Here is a 16,817-nt window from a genome sequence, read left to right as displayed (position 1 = left end):
CAGTCTTGGCTGGGCACTGAATCACGAGCCACCACACACCTTGTAGATTCAAACAGCAATTCTTTATTCCCGAACTCACACGGGCCTCTACACACACGTTCTGGGGAAATCCAAGTTCTGCCGCACAATTCACGTCCCAAATACTTTTCAATTCCCCGAGAACTCAACTGGGAACTCAAGGATCCGAGAACTCAACTGGGAACTCAAGGATCCGGCGTGCCTGAGGCAGCAGGATACGCCCTATTCCCCCGCAGGGTACACCTTAAACCTGGAACTTCCTTAAACCCAAGGACGGGATACTCCCTAAAACCTGATCAGCTCTAAACCCGGATCCGCCCTGGTCCTTGAGCAAGGTCACCTTACTAAAGCATACATGCAATGTCACAGCGAATGTCCTCTAAGCAACATGGAGTCATTCCTACTTGGCAATGGCCCTCAGCAAAAATGCAAAATCCTTAACATATCTCATGAAGCCTTGCACGCTCCAGTTTAGTCCTACTCTGAAACCATTTTCTCCCTCCCACCCTGGCCTACTTCTCTCTTCCTCAGTCATCCGGAGCCCTCTCCCTACACCTGTCAAACATCAACTCGCCCTTTCAGACCTCAATTGCAAAGTCACTTCTCACAGACATCATCCCTGGGCCTCAGACCAGGTTAATCCCCTATCACACACCTAGCCCCCCTTATCCATGGGTTCTGCACCCTCAAATTCAACTAACCACACTTGGAATATATTCAGAAAAAAATGCTATCCGTATGAACATGCACAGACCTGTTTATTTTTTTTTTTCATTATTTTCTGAACAATAGAGTATGACAGCTATGTACACAGTTGTATTAGGTATTCCAAGTAATCTAGTGATTTAAAGTATACAGTAGGATGTGCACTGTGTGTATGCAAATACTCAGACATTTTCTGTAAGGGATTTGAGCATCTAAAGACTTTGGTATCCTTGGAGGATTCTGGAATCAATCCCACATGGATACTGAAGAAGAACTGCACACTCTGAAGTGAGCTCTACTGTGTCTCCATTGGAATTACCATATTTGTAATTATACATTATCATTGTCGTTTTTAGATTTTGTTTTCACTTAACATTTGTCTTCCCATTGGACTTCCAGTTTCTCAGATAAGATACCATGTCTATGTAACAATGTCTCCCCTGACACAGAGGAAATGCAGAACCAATGTTAGGTAAATAAATAAGCATACAAGCAAACTACCCCATCCAAGATCAACTCAGTTCATGTCAATTTAACTAAGCTTTGAGTGCCTGCCACTGGGTGTCACCGCTACCAATGTGAGGAACGTAAAAGGGAGTAAGATAGTCTCCTGTCATTTGGCTTTCAGGAACAAAGTGGAGAATAGGCCTCATTTAAACCAAACTTGTGTTTTTTCCAGTGGACAACATTCTTGGTATTGATCTTCTGCAACAACAAACCACAGTTTAAAAAAATATATTTTATATTAGAATCCTGTGTACACATATGCAAATACATATGTGTATCTATGTGTATGTGTTATATAAACGGTATAAATGTGATGTACATAGTGAAATTTAAAATTTGAAGAGTAATATATGTGATATGCTTTAATATATTTTATCTCCTATTTCATATTTTAATGTTCTTATTCCCCTATTCCTTATTAGCAGTGCCAACTTGAATCCTTGGCATTGTAGTAGGTACTCAAAAGTAACAGCAAAAAAAAAAAAAAAAAAAATATATATATATATATATATATATATATATATATATATATATATATATAGAGAGAGAGAGAGAGAGAGAGAGAGAGGATCATGATCTCTAAACATTTTTGACTATGCACCACTCTCAGTTTTTAAAATGAACACACAGTCTATAATTTTACCATACTAAATTGTCCTGTACACTATGAAAATTCACAAAATAAAAATTTTAAAAGAGACAAAAGTAAAGAATCTTTAAAAATTATTTTCAATTGATCCTTTAGGGGTCCCAAAATATGTGGCTTACACTTATTATGTATGCTTTTGTTCTTTTTTCAGTCTCATTGTCATTCTTTACAATGTAGTGAACCAAAAGATCATTTTGGAAATGTGGTCTTAGTGACTGCCTTGATTTGAAAAATATCTTGGAAAGATGTGCTGACTCAATAGATGTGTATCCTTAGCATGCTGAGTCAATTGGGGTATTTGTTTTTTAAAGTACTACTGTTAACTAAACAGTCTTTTTGTTTTATTTCATTTTATTTCATTTCATTTTATGTGTGTGTGTGTTTGTGTGTGTGTGTGATGTTGGGGATTGAACCCAGGGCATTATGCTTGTGAGGCAAACATTCTACTAATTTTGAGCTATAACCCCAACCCTTAAACAGTCATTTTTATTGAAATTTCACTTATAAATTCTCATCACTCCTGAGATTCATCAATTATTCTTTCAAAGCAATCAAAAGGTATTATATTAGTATATTTTATAAAACAAGCTCAAACCCTATTGAAAATATTGATTTGGATGATTTATGCACAGATTAGAAAGTTCTGGTTCCATGGGTTTTAACTTATTTAGATATGAGCTAAATGCTTAACTAAAAATAATATAAATTATGAATAACATAGAACCTGCTTTCAATGAAAAAAAAATCATATAACAATGAAATCATTCTCAATCATCCATTTCTAAGATGTAAAAACATGACAGGATTGAGTGAGGAGAGCATAGAACACAGGATTTTTAGGTCAATAACACTACTGTGTATGAAAATATAATGGCAGATGATTGCCATTATATATGGTCCAAACCCGTAGAATGTACAATCACAATAGTGCTGATATGTCAAAGTAGCTTCATCATTTCTAACAAATGAGCCTGTTGTGGGATGTCAGTACTAAGGGAGGTTGTATATCCATGGGGATATATGGGAACACTCTTACATTCCTCTCAAATTTTCTGTGAACCTGCTACACCAAAAAATAAAATCTATTGATTTTTTTTTAGAACAATCAGTTTTCACTTATTGTTTAAAATATCCCTTTTCACTTAAATGGACAGATTTAGTGCATCTTATACTACAAAGGACAATAGAATCTAGCAGTTAAGAATAAGCCTGTAGTCAGACCCCCACATTGCCAATTGTCAACTATTCAACCTGGACAAATTAGTTAACTTCTCTGTGCCTTGGTTTTCTCATGGGCAAAATGAGGATGATAATAATAAACTGTCCCCAAAGGTTAATTTGCGAATTCAGTGAACTAATACATGTAAAACGTATAATGTACAAGGAATATTTGCCTATCCTAATAAGTATGCCTATTCTAATTGTTTTGAAAATATTTGCTAGGCACTATGTTCCTGAAACTCGATTATCATTGACAGGAAGGTCAGCAAAGTTGTACCCTTTGCCTTTTTGGAAATAAAAGAGTGGATGATTTGTTTTTTTTTTTTTTTTTTTTTTTTTAGAGAGAGAGTGAGGGGGGGGAGAGAGAGAGAGAGAGAGAGAGAGAGAGAGAGAGAGAGAGAGAGAGAGAGAGAGAATTTTTAATATTTATTTTTTAGTTCTCGGCGGACACAGCATCTTTGTTGGTATGTGGTGCTGAGGATCGAACCCGGGCCGCACGCATGCCAGGCGAGCGCGCTACCGCTTGAGCCACATCCCCAGCCCCAGGATGATTTGTTTTTAAATTTGATAATCTCTTTTCAATACTTTGTACCAGGCAATTTCTGCATGGTACAAAAGATGTTCAGGTCAAAGCCAATCACATATTAAAATGAGTCTACAGTGATTTCAAATGACATCATCCTAGAATCCACCAACCTGTGTTCAAGCCTTCTCCAAAACCTTGCACACTGCAGAACCCGGTCTTTCCATTGACCATTTTTCCCACTGGCCACGTGACCTAGAGAACAGGCAATAGCACCAGTTCTATTTCTTTCCTTTTTCAAAAAAGGTAAAAAACAACTATCAGGAGATGTTCTGATAATTTTTTCCCAATCTGCATTCACCCCAGTTTGGAGACTTCTAACAGAACTAAGGGGAGAATCAGGCTGAAACTCCACTTGACCTTCACCCTCTACAAACCCACCATCTTGTTTTCCACTTTCACGGAGTTTCACAGCAAATTTGCATAGAATGGGAGGAAGTATAAGAAAGAACACTTGATGCTTCCAGTGTAGAGAACGGAGGTGACTGGTTTTTCATTCTTTTTTGTTTTGTTTTCCTTTCCTATCCAACAGTGGGATCTTTCTGCGCTTGTACCAGTTCTAACAATAACACCTACTGGTGTTTGCGGACAGTGAATGAGACACATAATTTTCTTTTCTGTGAGTTCGCCACTGGCTTTCTGGAGTACTTTGATATGAATACAGATCCTTATCAGGTAGGATAATATGTTTTTACTTTAGAAAGATTGTTGGAAAGAGAACAACCAGGATATGAACTTCAATTTGTCCTCCTACCTCTTCCTCCCCAGCTCACAAACACCGTGCACACAGTAGAACGAGGCATTTTGAATCAGCTACATGTTCAGCTAATGGAGCTCCGCAGCTGTCAAGGGTATAAACAGTGCAATCCAAGACCGAAGGGCCTGGAAATTGGTAAGGACAAGAATCTTGTGTTTTTCTGTATTGCCTAGAGATCTCTTTGTGTGACCAAGTTTTCTGTCTATGAAATATCTACATGCATAAAAACTTATAGCTCTGGATATGTATAGGGAAATTTCCAGGCAATTCCAAACATAATTTGGTCTCTAAGTTTAGCTCTGGGTGCACAGTCAAAAAACTAGCCATCAAAAGATTTGGTAAAGGTGGGCGTGGTTGCACACGCCTATAATCCCAGCAGCTATGGAGACTGAGGCAGGGGGATCATTAGTTCAAAGCCAGCCTCAGCAACAGTGAAGCCCTAAGCATTTCAGTGAGACCCTGTCTCTAAATAAAATACAAAATAGGGCTTGGGATGTGACTCAGTGGTTGAGTGCCCCAGAGTTCAATTCCTGGGACACACCCTCGCACACACACACAAAAAGTTTTGGTGATTTGGTGTTTTCTTCCAATCTCTCCCTCAAGTCTATGTGATTAGTAAACTCCAATGCCTGATAACGCATCTATTAGAAGACAAGACAAAACTGAGGATTTCTTTTCTATTGCTGTCAACAGTCATAAAATACTCTGTAAGAAAATCAGAAGATCCTCTTTTGTTAAGGGAACTTGGATGGAAACACATAATGCTCTATTTCTGTTTGTCACAGTTTGGGTCCCTCCCCCAGTTGAACCCTTGTCTGTAATACAATGAATTAGATTTCTTTTTGCCAATAGTTCCCATCTGAAAATAGAGATATCTGAGCAGTGTATTCCCTTGGGATCTGAAAGTATAAGAGGGTCTGTATGGAATCAGCCAAGTGTTCCGTCCCTGCTCTGCAGTGTTGAACTGACTTCTCCTCTGGCTCATGGAGATGCAGTTCTCTTTCAAAATCAGCCCCAGCTTTTTACCAGTTAATGAGAATACACACTGCTTCTCAATATTTATGTAAAAATTTAAAGATCAGCTATCCATAGAAGGAGAGAGAAAGAACTGAAGCTAGTAAGGACATTGGTATAGAAGAGTCTGACAACCCCAAAAAAGTAAAGAACTGGACTCACAGGCATTTGGGAGCAGTTTGCAGGAGCCCTTTTTATGCAGCTGAGTTTTAAACTGTGTCTGTGGGTCCCATGCAGAGCCAGCATCCTCAGAATAAAAGTGGGCAGCTCCCTGGGCCATAGGACTTGAAGGGAGAAAGGGGGCCCCCCCCTCCCATCCTTCCTGCCTGTAATGTCCACCACTATGGGATCCTAAAGTTTTCTGAGCTGTGAGCATCCTATAAGAAAATATAAATCCTGTGAGAGAGATCACATCTCAGTTGTCAATCACCACTTCTCAGTTAACACTTAGTGAAAATTAGTCACTAAGCCAAGAGAGGGCGAGGCTTGCAGAAGAGGTCCCTTGGTCACTGACCCCTCTCAGCTCAAATCTTTTCAAATATCCTGCTTATCTCACGACCTTTTCCTGAAATCTTACAAAAAGAAGAAAGGAAAGAAAGAAACAGCCCACAAAGGCCTGGAATCTAAGCCAACTAATGAAGCACTAGAAATATTACACCCAGATACCTCTCCCCAAAAGAACATGACACTCTAACTCACTGGTGATGACAGTGCAGCTCTACTTGGTGACATCTGATAAAGTCCTTAATGATGAATGACATGCCAGGTGGAGTCGTTATTGCTGCTCCACTTCAAGTCATCCACCTTCTAGACTTTTCCTAAGGGAGATCATTATGGGTCCATTTTTCAAGTGTTTTGTCTGAAAAAGAGCCCAAATTTAACTTCTACTGAGAATTCTGTGAACTTCCGGAAGTACTTATTTCACTGCTTTTAAATGAAACTCAACTCTATTTTTTCATGGGAACTGTGACTTTTTTATTTTTTAACCTTAAACCTTTTTATTTGTAGCTTCCAGTCCTCATTTTGAACCCCTCTAATAGAAAATCTCTGGATTTCAGCACTCTGTATTTAACCCAATATGTTTCTTTCTAGGGTTTAGATGTTGTGCATGAAAAACTACATAGTGAATGGTTTTATGAGTTCTCAAGTTAACATAAATCACTCTTGTATTTTTCTATATCAGGAAATAAAGACGGAGGAAGCTATGACCCACACAGGTATTCACATTTATTTTTTTATTCTTGGAAAATTCTTTTCAATAATTGCATGTTTTCACCATTCAAACTAATTTCTGCTTCTTACCATGTCTCGGAACATAGCTTGGAGTGCATGCTTGTTCTAACTGTGTTCTTCATCACATTTGGTCCCTGGTTACAGATCTTTCACTTTGCTTTTAAATCAGTTCAACGATCCAGCAAGCTGCATCTCCAAGCATTTACTCACCCCCATGCTTGTGTGCTTGTTGGGTGATGCTTTGGAGCATGGAATGATGTGAAAGGGGAGAAACACAGACTGGCCTTTCAGAGCCCTGGGAGAGGGTGGGGAGATCACTTCTCTTTGTAGTGCCAATTAATTTTGTGGGAGGTTTCATGGAAACCATTAAATATTTTTATTAATATAACATCAGTAACACAAAAGAACTAATGAGAAATTTAAGGACATTCTAAAGCTGAACTTGGAGTAAACCAAAAGAATTTTTTCATTAATGATCATTCAATGGCAAAAGCAGCTGTAATTAGAACATGGAAGGTTCTGCAGGGTGGTGGTGAATCCACAGAAGGTGCCAGAGGTAAGGACAGGATATCTAGAGTCAAGACTCAGTCAAGTGTCAACATAGCACTGAGACACATGAACATCATAAGCATCCAGCCTTGACATCCTCTCCCCCTTCAGCCACATCTATCCCTTCCTACCTCACTGTGCTCTGGAGGGGGGACCCACACATGGAATGTGTGCCTTGGTCACCAGGAATATCAGCCATTGCATAGACCTCAGGAGTGTCTATTAAAGGCATGCCATGTGAAGAAGATGGGGACTGTCCTTGCCACCTCTTCTGAGGGGACACTGAGGCATGGATGCCCCAGAATCGTTATTAATGAATCCTCTTAGGAGAAAAATTTCTGCCAAAGAAACATTTTCTCTCCCATTTTTCTTCTTTCCTTTACTCCATCTGTTCCCAGATCGACCCTGAGTCACCTCCCCCCTCCAAGTACATTTAAAAGATTCATACACTGGGACTATTTTCTCTGCTCCCTGCAGTTGCATTAAGACATTTCTGAAGTGTAACGTTATAAAAGAATCTAATACTAAATATTGACTTCACAGTTATGTTTTAATGCACTCTGTTTTACAGCTGAGGGATTTTCAGTCTAGCATCCTCTCACTTCTGCCATGAAAGAGGTGAAAGGGTATTATTAGCAGGTAACTTATGACATACACCTAGTCAGAGCTGAGTCAGTTATCTCCATGAAGTCCTTCCTGGACAACTGAAATGAAGGAGGTTTAACTGTACTTGGGGTGCAGTTAAGTGACGGGCATCTGGGACAGGATGCTCCCCTTTCCTGATCCCTGCCACCACCACCCAAGGAGCTAAATAATCAATTGCTTTTGTGGTCACTCTGACACAGCTTTGGCAACTTCAGCTTTGGGAAGCACATGAACAAGGGTGACAGGATGTTACTGATACTTTTCTTTTTCTTTTGAAGCTCCTTACCAAAGGGCAACTCTAGGGATACTCTACAATTCAAAATAACTGGAATTTCCAGACTCTACCTTTTCATATCCATAAGGTGAACCATCTTACAGCAGATGTTCATCATTGCAGACACATCTTAACAGTGGGGGTTGCTAAGAGGACATTTGCCTTGTCAATCAAACCTGGGGACTCACTGGACCCTACAGGCATGTTGAATGTGGTCTTGCCTTTCATTGTGTCTTGTTGGAACAGATGCAAAACAAGCCACTGTATATGTGGAGCTAGCAGAAAACCTGTATGTCTGGGTGGCGTTTACCAGTACAGGGCCCTCCATTCATGGCACACTACTTAAGCCCACTCAAAAGCCTTAGTTCCTTAAGACTTTGTTAGTTAAAAAAAAACTAATTAAAATGTATCTTAATCCTAAATTAATGAGAAAAATGATAACTATCAGATCTGAAAGATTTGGAATTGAAAAGCTCAGCAGAGTATTATAGAAAATTTATCATGTACAATGTGAATTATAAGTGTTTTAAAACTATCTTCTTTTTATAGATTTTCACAATTTAATCTTCACATTTATTTAGAGGGTCTTCAAAAAGCTGTTACCTCTTTTTGTTTTTGTTTGTTGACTTGTTTTCATAGTTACAAAGTGTAAGAGGAAAAGGAAGCCGAAACGCTTTTCTTATGCAGTCTTTTTCCAGTAAGAAAAAGTCATGGCACCCACAACTTAGGAAATAATTTTTAGTTTGATTTGTAAGCAATAACTTCTGTCTTGCAAAATAGAGTAGGATCAACAGGTTGATAGGGTATTTATTTTTCCTTTTGCATTTGAAAGTCACCATTTCTGCTCTTTGATGTCTTAGAAGAGTTTCTGGCAGTCATGGCTGTGGGCCTACTGGCTGTAAGGGGAAGTTTCTCTCTCTCTCTTTCTCTCTATCCCCCCCCCCCCCCCCGCCATGAACTACCAGTTGTCCTTTTCCAAAAAGCTGAGGCCAACTAGTTGTCCTATCTTGAGCTGATCAGTGTATGACTATGAGGTCTAGAGGGCTTCTTCTCCTCTTCTCTCTTCCTCTCTCCCTGGGTGGTCAATCAGTAGTCCTTTTCCAAAATCTGAGGTCGACCAGTTGTCCTATCCTGAACTGGTCAGTGTGAGACTGTGGTGAGTAGTTTGGGGCAGCCTGGCTCTGGCAAGACTGCTTCAAGAGCCTTTGTACAAGGTCCTCCAGGCCAGGTGACCACATGGAGCTCCACCCTCAACAACCAGACCATCCATCTTGCTTTGGTTTGTATTGATTCATCTCTCCATAGAACAACAGTTGGTTCTGATGATGGATGTGGGTGACATGGCTATACTGCACTGAGGTTATAAACACAGGTGCTGGAGACAGTCAGCCTTGGTTCAAGTCCCAGCCTTGCTGGTGAGCATGCTGAGAGCAGCACGTCACGCAGCAAGCTCCAGGAAGTGATGGCTGTTATTAGGAAAGTAGAATACAGAACATTTTCACAAAAGAAACAGTGTGCTGAAGAGGGTAGAGACACTATCTCATAGGACATTACCATATTTTGTGTCATTAAGGAAGAACTACAACTCAGTTTGAGAACCAGGTGTGTTCTTGAATCTTTCTTAATGGATTCACAACCTTTCTGTTTTGAGGGTTGGGGGACAATTATCACAACTTGAAATCATCTAGATTTAGCCTAAAGATGCTCTCTCCAGAACAACCTACTCAGACCTTTGCTCTCTGAATGAAGAACCTCAGAATGGCCCAAGACAAAGGCTTCCTTTTGTGAGCTGGAAGAACCCAGGACAGGGACATGGGTGTTTTAGGTCTTAAACATGCTATTTTGATTTTTCAACATGCTATTTTGATTTAACTTTACATTTACAGAAAACTTACAAGAATAGTTCCAAGAAATTTTACCCTACTTGCTTCATCATTTCCCCTTGTTCTCTCTACCCCTCCCCCCATATTACACACTTTTCTTTTTCTAAATCAGTTTCAAGTAATTTGCAGACATAATACCTCTTTATATAAAAATGCTTTAATATATATTTCCTCAGAGCATCTTTTTACATAACTGCTGTAAATTTATTGAAATCAGGTAATTCAGTGTTGATAGGTATCATCCAATCTACATTATATATTTAAATGTCTCCAATTGTCTCAATAATGTCATAACTATAGTTTTTTGGCTTTTCTTTGTCTGATCTGGAATCCAATCCAGAACCATACATTGTGGTAAATTGTCACCTCTTTTCAGTATCACTTCTTCTGAAACAGTTTCTCAACATTTTGTCATTAGTCATGACATTTTGAAGAGTACAGGCCAGTTGTTTTGCAGAGTGTCCTTCAGTCTGAGGTTTGTCTGATGTCCCTCATCATGGGACTGGAGTTTTGCATTTGGGGCAGGAATACACCTAAAACAACATCGTACCTTCAGGGTATCTCATCATGAGCTGCATGACATCTGTTTGGTGGTGCAACCTTTGATAACTTGGCTAAAGTATGGATGGGATCGCTAGGTTAATCCTCTGTATAATTGCTATTCTTCCTTCTCAATTAATAAGTAATTCACCTACTAGCTTTTGCAGACAGTCTTCATTCTTCCTTGTTAACATGATGACTGCAATTGTTGATTTTTTCATTACAGTTGTTCCTCCCTTTTTTTTTTTTTTTTTTTTTGGTACTGGGGACTGAACCCAGAGGCACTTAACCACTGAGCCACATCCCCAGCCTTATTTTGCATTTTATTTTGAGACAGGCTCTCACTAAGTTGCTCAGGTCCTTGCTAGGTTATGGAGGCTGGCTCTGAACTAGCAATCCTCCTGCCTCAGCCTCCCAAGATGCTGGGTGTCCCTTCCATTTCTTAGGTAGTGTTCCATGATAAAGAAGTGATGTCCCTTCTTACTTCTCTATTTATATCCATATGGAATGGTAAGCCTTCCTTTTATTCCATGGATGTTCTTTTACTATCATTATGTCTTTTAAGGATCTAAGTGTTCCAAGTTCAGCCACTGGTGCCTTCCAGTGGCTTCAGTGTGCTGCTGGGTCATCCCCATCATTCTTGAGCACTGCATTGCTTTCTAGCTCAGCAGCTGTTCCAGGTTCAAATTGTGCTTTTACCCCCCAACATCTGGAATCAGTTGTGTCTCCAAAGTCTCCAGTTCCTCCTACAGAGGAGTGGCACTTGACCAAGACTCACACAGTCTCACATGCTCTCCTGGTGACAGAGTGACAGTAAAACTCAAGTCTTCTGATGGGTAGGACGGTGCCAGTTCCAACACCAACCATGTCTACATGGAAAAGCTTTTATTTGTTTGCTCTTTATTCTTTCCATTTTTTCTTCTCTTTTTCTGTACTGAGAATCGAACCCAGGGATGATTTACTACATCTCGCAGCCCCTTTTATTCTGTGAGACAGGGTCTTGCTAGTTGCCCAAGCTACCCTCAAGCTTATGATCCTCTCACCTGGGCCTCCTTAGTTGCTGAGATTGCAGGCGTTCACCACCACACCTGGCTTTTTTTTTTTCAATTTTTAGTTGTCACGCAATTACCTTTGTAATTAAGGCTACTCCTTGATTAGGAAAAAATACCTTTTAGTGTTCTATTTTTTTAATTTTTTTTTAAAGAGAGAGAGGAGAGAGAGAGAGAATTTTTAATATTTATTTATTTATTTTTTTAGTTCTCGGAGGACACAACATCTTTGTTGATATGTGGTGCTGAGGATCGAACCCGGGCCTCACACATGCCAGGCGAGCGCGCTACCGCTTGAGCCACATCCCCAGCCCTTAGTGTTCTATTTTGAATTGATTTGCAGGGTCAGTTGCTTGTCCAGTTAAGTAGGAAACATATTTTGCATTAATGAGACACCTTTACCTCTCTCTCCACAGAGGACAGTTATGGGACGGATGGGAAGGTTAATCTGCCCAGTCTCACGGCAGCCATGAGCTGGCAAGGCCTGGAGGAACTATACAGTGTGAACGAAAACATCTATAGGTACAGACTCAACTATAGACGTAGTCTGGTGGACTGGACTAATGACTTGAAGGGTACAGATGGAGTATTTGCACTGCTGAACAGTCACTCTGAGCAGAATAAAACAAGTCAGACGAAAACTGCTCAAGGTGATGGGTTCCTGATTGTCTCTGCTGAGCTCTCTACACCAGTGGATATGGCCTCTGCAGAGTCAGATGAAGGCCCAAGTCGCACAGTTGGGGAAGAACCTCCTTCGACCTTGCCAGCCAAACCTTCAGACCCTGCATTTGAACCAACCAACATTAAGTCTAGAGAGTAAACTTGAACGGAATAATGACATTCCAGAAGTGAATTGTTTGAATTCTGAACACTGGAGAAATGGTAAAACTGAAAAAATGGATGGGGAATGAAGAGGTCACTCCTTTCTGAAAGTGATTTCAGTAGCAATGGTGTGACAGAGTTGGTGCACCAACCCTACCCGCAGGCTGCAGCCCATATCAGCAGGCATCGGAAAGAACTTCCCCAGGATGCTGGTCCAGGAGAAGAAGTTTTTGACCATCAGTTTTATCTTCCTGTGCATTCTGAGGGAGCCTCTGTTCATCAGACCTTCAGCATGTCCATCATGGACCAGTCTATCCATTCCAGCAGAGCAGAGAGGATGGAGAAGAATCACACAAAGGAGAGCTTACAATCTAGAAGGCAGTGCCTGCTTTCCACTCTTCCGATTAGATGAAACTATTACCTTATCCTAAATGCAGTATTTTTTTAACTTTTTATTAGTAAACTAATAAGGGCAATCATAGCTACCAACATTCCAAGCAGCCCTGGGTACCTTTGTGCAGGAAGAGTTAGTGTGCAAGTGTTGTGCACACAGGGACTCATCAGAATTCATTATTTACCAAGAATAGAAAGAAAGGTTGGGGCTTTTTTTCTGTTTGGTTTTCGTTTTGGTACTAAGCCAGTATTATCTTTTGAGCATTATAGGGACATGCATATGTAAATATTACCCAGTCAAAATGGCTAAAACTGTGCCTTTCCAAGCTTCTAAAACCAACACCCTTGGCGACATTGTGCTGCCAGCATAAGGAAGTTTTGATTCATTTTGAGCCACTGGAATTTTTCAGTGCCATCATTGTGGATTCAATTATCTTGCACTTTGAGATTGGAATGCCATGTGTATTTGGTGCATTTAATTTGTTTTACAGATGTATCACAGACACACTGGTTGCTCTCAGTGTGACATAGTCAAATAGATCCCCCAGGATGACACACAGTATGGATCACATATTGTTTAACATGCTTTTGCCAGAAAATATTGCATGTGTTTTACCTCGACTTGCTAAAATTGATTAGCAGAAAGACGTGGCTAATAATGTTGGTGGTAAAAATAAACAAATAAATAAATAAAAAACCAAGATTGCCTGCTCTGTCTGCATCTGGCTCAAGCTGTCCACTGTATGCTTAATAAGGTTGCTAAATTGTGGTTATTTTCTTGACAGGAGAAAAAGACCTTTTATTTCCATCTGCATTTTGTTTTCTTGGCCTGGTTAATAAGCTTAAGCATTTGAAAAACTTATGTGTAGTTTTGAACTTATGTAACGAATTTTCTCCAATAAACAAAAATCATCAATGTCTCATAATTTAAACAGACCATAAGGGAGGTTAACTTTATAGCATTGTGCTATATAACTTTTTAAGACCATCACCAAGTTCTGGTTTTGTTTAAGGATATAGTTCAAAATTGCTTCTGAAGAACTCTGTATTCTGGCAAATATTCTTGTTTCGTATTAGATTTTTAAATTCCAGCAAAAGGATTACCTCATCGGAGTCATCAGAGCCCATTCAACTTCCCAAGAAGGTTTTGTTTGTTTGTTTGTTTAGCTTAATAGTGATTTTCTTTTTATTTTTAGATAATTCAAGCATTTAGGTAAATTATGTTTCTTTTAAGTGTTCAAGGTAAACTCTTTAAAAAATTTAACATGTTATAGTTGAATCTTTGGTAACTTTAAGTCTTAATCATAGACTCTGTACATATGTTAAAATTAACTAGCTGTTTATCAGATGTGTGTCATTGGCCGAATGACAGAATAAACATATTTATGGTCATGAATGATGTGCTTTGTAAAAAAGATTCCAAGATATTAGGAAGCATACTGTGTTTTTTTTAATCCTGTATAATACTCTGTGATACTTTTATAGAACAATTCTGGCTTCAGGAAAGTCTAGAAGCAATATTCTTGAAATAAAAGGTGTTTGAACTTTACCTGTTTCAGAGAAATGAACTTAACCAAGTTTTCGTGGTGCACCTGTTCCCTGCAAGTTAACTTGAGTCCTATCTCAACTTACATGAAGGAACATTAGCCATAATTGTGAAGCCCTGCCTGCCCCCCATTAAGTCTACACATTCTAGAACATTATCAGATCAAAGATTGTGACTTGGATTTGCCTCACTGCCACCAAGAAGGATGTGGTGGCAGAGGCAGCACCAGGTGGTTTCCTGTTACACAATCTGGGAAGTTGCAAAGGGCCTGTGCTTGCTTTAATGTTCTCTCCTTACATCTTGAAGGATTCAGCAATGTTTGAACAAAGGGCCCCAAGTTGACATTTTCCAATGGTCCCTGTGAATTATATGGCTGATCCTGGGCAGCACAAATGGAGTTTTCCAAAAGCAAGAAAACACACCTAACAAAAGCAGTTTGTGTTCTTTGGGGATCATGAAGCTCTATGGAAACCTAACTCCTGTATAAGACCTCACATTTTCTGATTGACAAACCCTGTCTACTTTCTATTTCAATTCCCCTTGAGCAGATTTAGCATTTAGGTAGAGAGGCTAAGGATCTGTGAAATGTCCAGAGATCAGAAGGTTAAAAATGAAGGTCAAAAAATAAAAGCAAAGGATTCAAGGACTTGTCAATCAAACTTAGGATGATTGAGGAAACCTTAGTATCTTCAGAAGAGTTTACGATAACAATGTTGTCTAAAGATGCATCTTAGTACCTTCTTGTTTTTAATCAACACACTACTATACATATTAATGGGATTCGGTGTGATATTTCCATATGTGCATGCAGCACACACTGATCATGTCACCCCTCCCCAGCCTCGTCACCCTTCCCAATGTCCCTAATCAGTCTTCTACCTTCAGGTCAATGTTTGTTTTCATTTCCACATATAAGAGAGAGTATGCAATATGTACTTTGCTACTTATTCCTTTCCTGTAAAAAGTAACTAAGCAAACTTTTTGTTATCCCGGAGAACCTGTTTTAGTACAATTCCATATTTATGTTGGTACTTGTCATGTGTAAAGGGCATGAGAAGACTGGGCCTCTCAGGCAGGGCTGTGTTTCAGACTGTACTTCAGAAACTGAAGGGCCCTTCAGGGTTGACTGACCAAGGGGCCTGGTTCAATCCATGACAAATAATACCTGGAAGGACTGAGCTAACTTCCCAACTATGCATCTCCCTGTCCCCACAAAGTGAGTCTCTGTTCCTCTCCTTTCTCCATTTAAACACGCACGGGCACGTGCAGGTACACCTACACAAGGTCAGTGAAAAGAAAAGCCTCAGAGGGGTCCCATTTGATAATGAGAACCCATTCCGCAAGGAAGGAACAATGAGCATGACATTCAAACTCTTAATTTTTACTATGTGAGCTTAAGTCACATAAACCTCTCTTAAAACAACTCAAGAATTTATATTAAAAAATAATAAGTTATAAAAGAAGTTTGGATCAAGGATGGCAAGTACATAACATTTGTATTTTCTTGTCCTAAAAATGTGCCAGGGATACATGAGGACACATTCTCATGAAGCTAGAGCAGCTGTGCCCCAGAGTCCTTCTCAACAGAGCCAGATACTTCTCCAGCCAGCTATGACCACGGCTGAACTGGTAGATGACTTTGCCAGCAAGATACCTTCAGAGATCCCACTGTAAGGAGGAAGTAAAGTGTCAAAAATCAGATTATTCCTCAGCCATAAAGAAGAATGACTTTATGACATTCGTCGCTAAATGGGTGGATCTGGAGACTATCGTGCCTGGGGAAATAAGCCAATCTCAAAAAACCAAAGCTCTAAAGTTTTCTCTGCTATGTGGGTGTAACTCACAACAATGGGGAGGAGAGAATAGAAGTTCAGTGGATTAGACAAAGGGGGATGAAGGGAAGGGAGGGCAGGATAGGAATAGGAATGCTAGTGGAATGAACCTGACCTAACTTTCCTATGTACATGTATGAACATACTACAGTGAATCTCAGCATCGTGAATATCCACAAGACCTAATTGAAATAAGACATATTCCAAGCTTGTATAAATATAACAAAATCGATCCTACTGTCATGTATAACTGAAAAGAATAAATAACTAAATATTAGCTTATTCCTATTGGGATTAGGGAGAACCCCTGGCCCCTTACTTTTGGCAAGATGTGGGAGGCAATGGAAACCACACATGTCAGAGCCTTCTGTACGGAGCACTGCCTCCTTCTTCAGCAGGTGAACAGAAGCATCCAGCAGAGGTGTTGCCTTCAATCTGAATTTTCTAGCCCCTACACCAGGGTCTTCTACAACTCCGGGATCCAGAATCTGTATTATCCCTACCTTCCTTGCTTCCCCCACATCCCCTACTTCCCAAGTCCAACAGGGCAGGTGACTCAGAGATTGAGGCAAACCAATTCAACCTCCAGTAGGTTTC

General features: G+C 39.8%; 1 protein-coding gene across 6 annotated transcripts in view; it reads left to right on the top strand.

Moving 5' to 3' along the window:
• LOC308633097 (extracellular sulfatase Sulf-1) overlaps positions 1-12,211 on the top strand; it is a 182,760-nt gene extending 170,549 nt beyond the window's left edge. For all 6 annotated transcript variants that reach the window (XM_081265591.1, XM_081265592.1, XM_081265593.1 and 3 more), the window contains 4 exons: positions 4,216-4,358; positions 4,452-4,575; positions 6,638-6,671; positions 12,044-12,211. In XM_081265591.1, coding sequence (XP_081121717.1) covers positions 4,216-4,358; positions 4,452-4,575; positions 6,638-6,671; positions 12,044-12,074 — 332 coding nt within the window. In that variant the 3' untranslated portion in view covers positions 12,075-12,211. The remainder of the gene's footprint in view (positions 1-4,215; positions 4,359-4,451; positions 4,576-6,637; positions 6,672-12,043) is intronic.
• The last annotated feature ends 4,606 nt before the right edge of the window (positions 12,212-16,817 follow it).

The sequence above is a fragment of the Spermophilus citellus genome (genome assembly GCF_964194105.1).
Source record: "Spermophilus citellus genome assembly, chromosome: 14".
NCBI lineage: Eukaryota > Metazoa > Chordata > Mammalia > Rodentia > Sciuridae > Spermophilus > Spermophilus citellus.
This window is presented reverse-complemented; position numbering and strand designations above follow the sequence as displayed.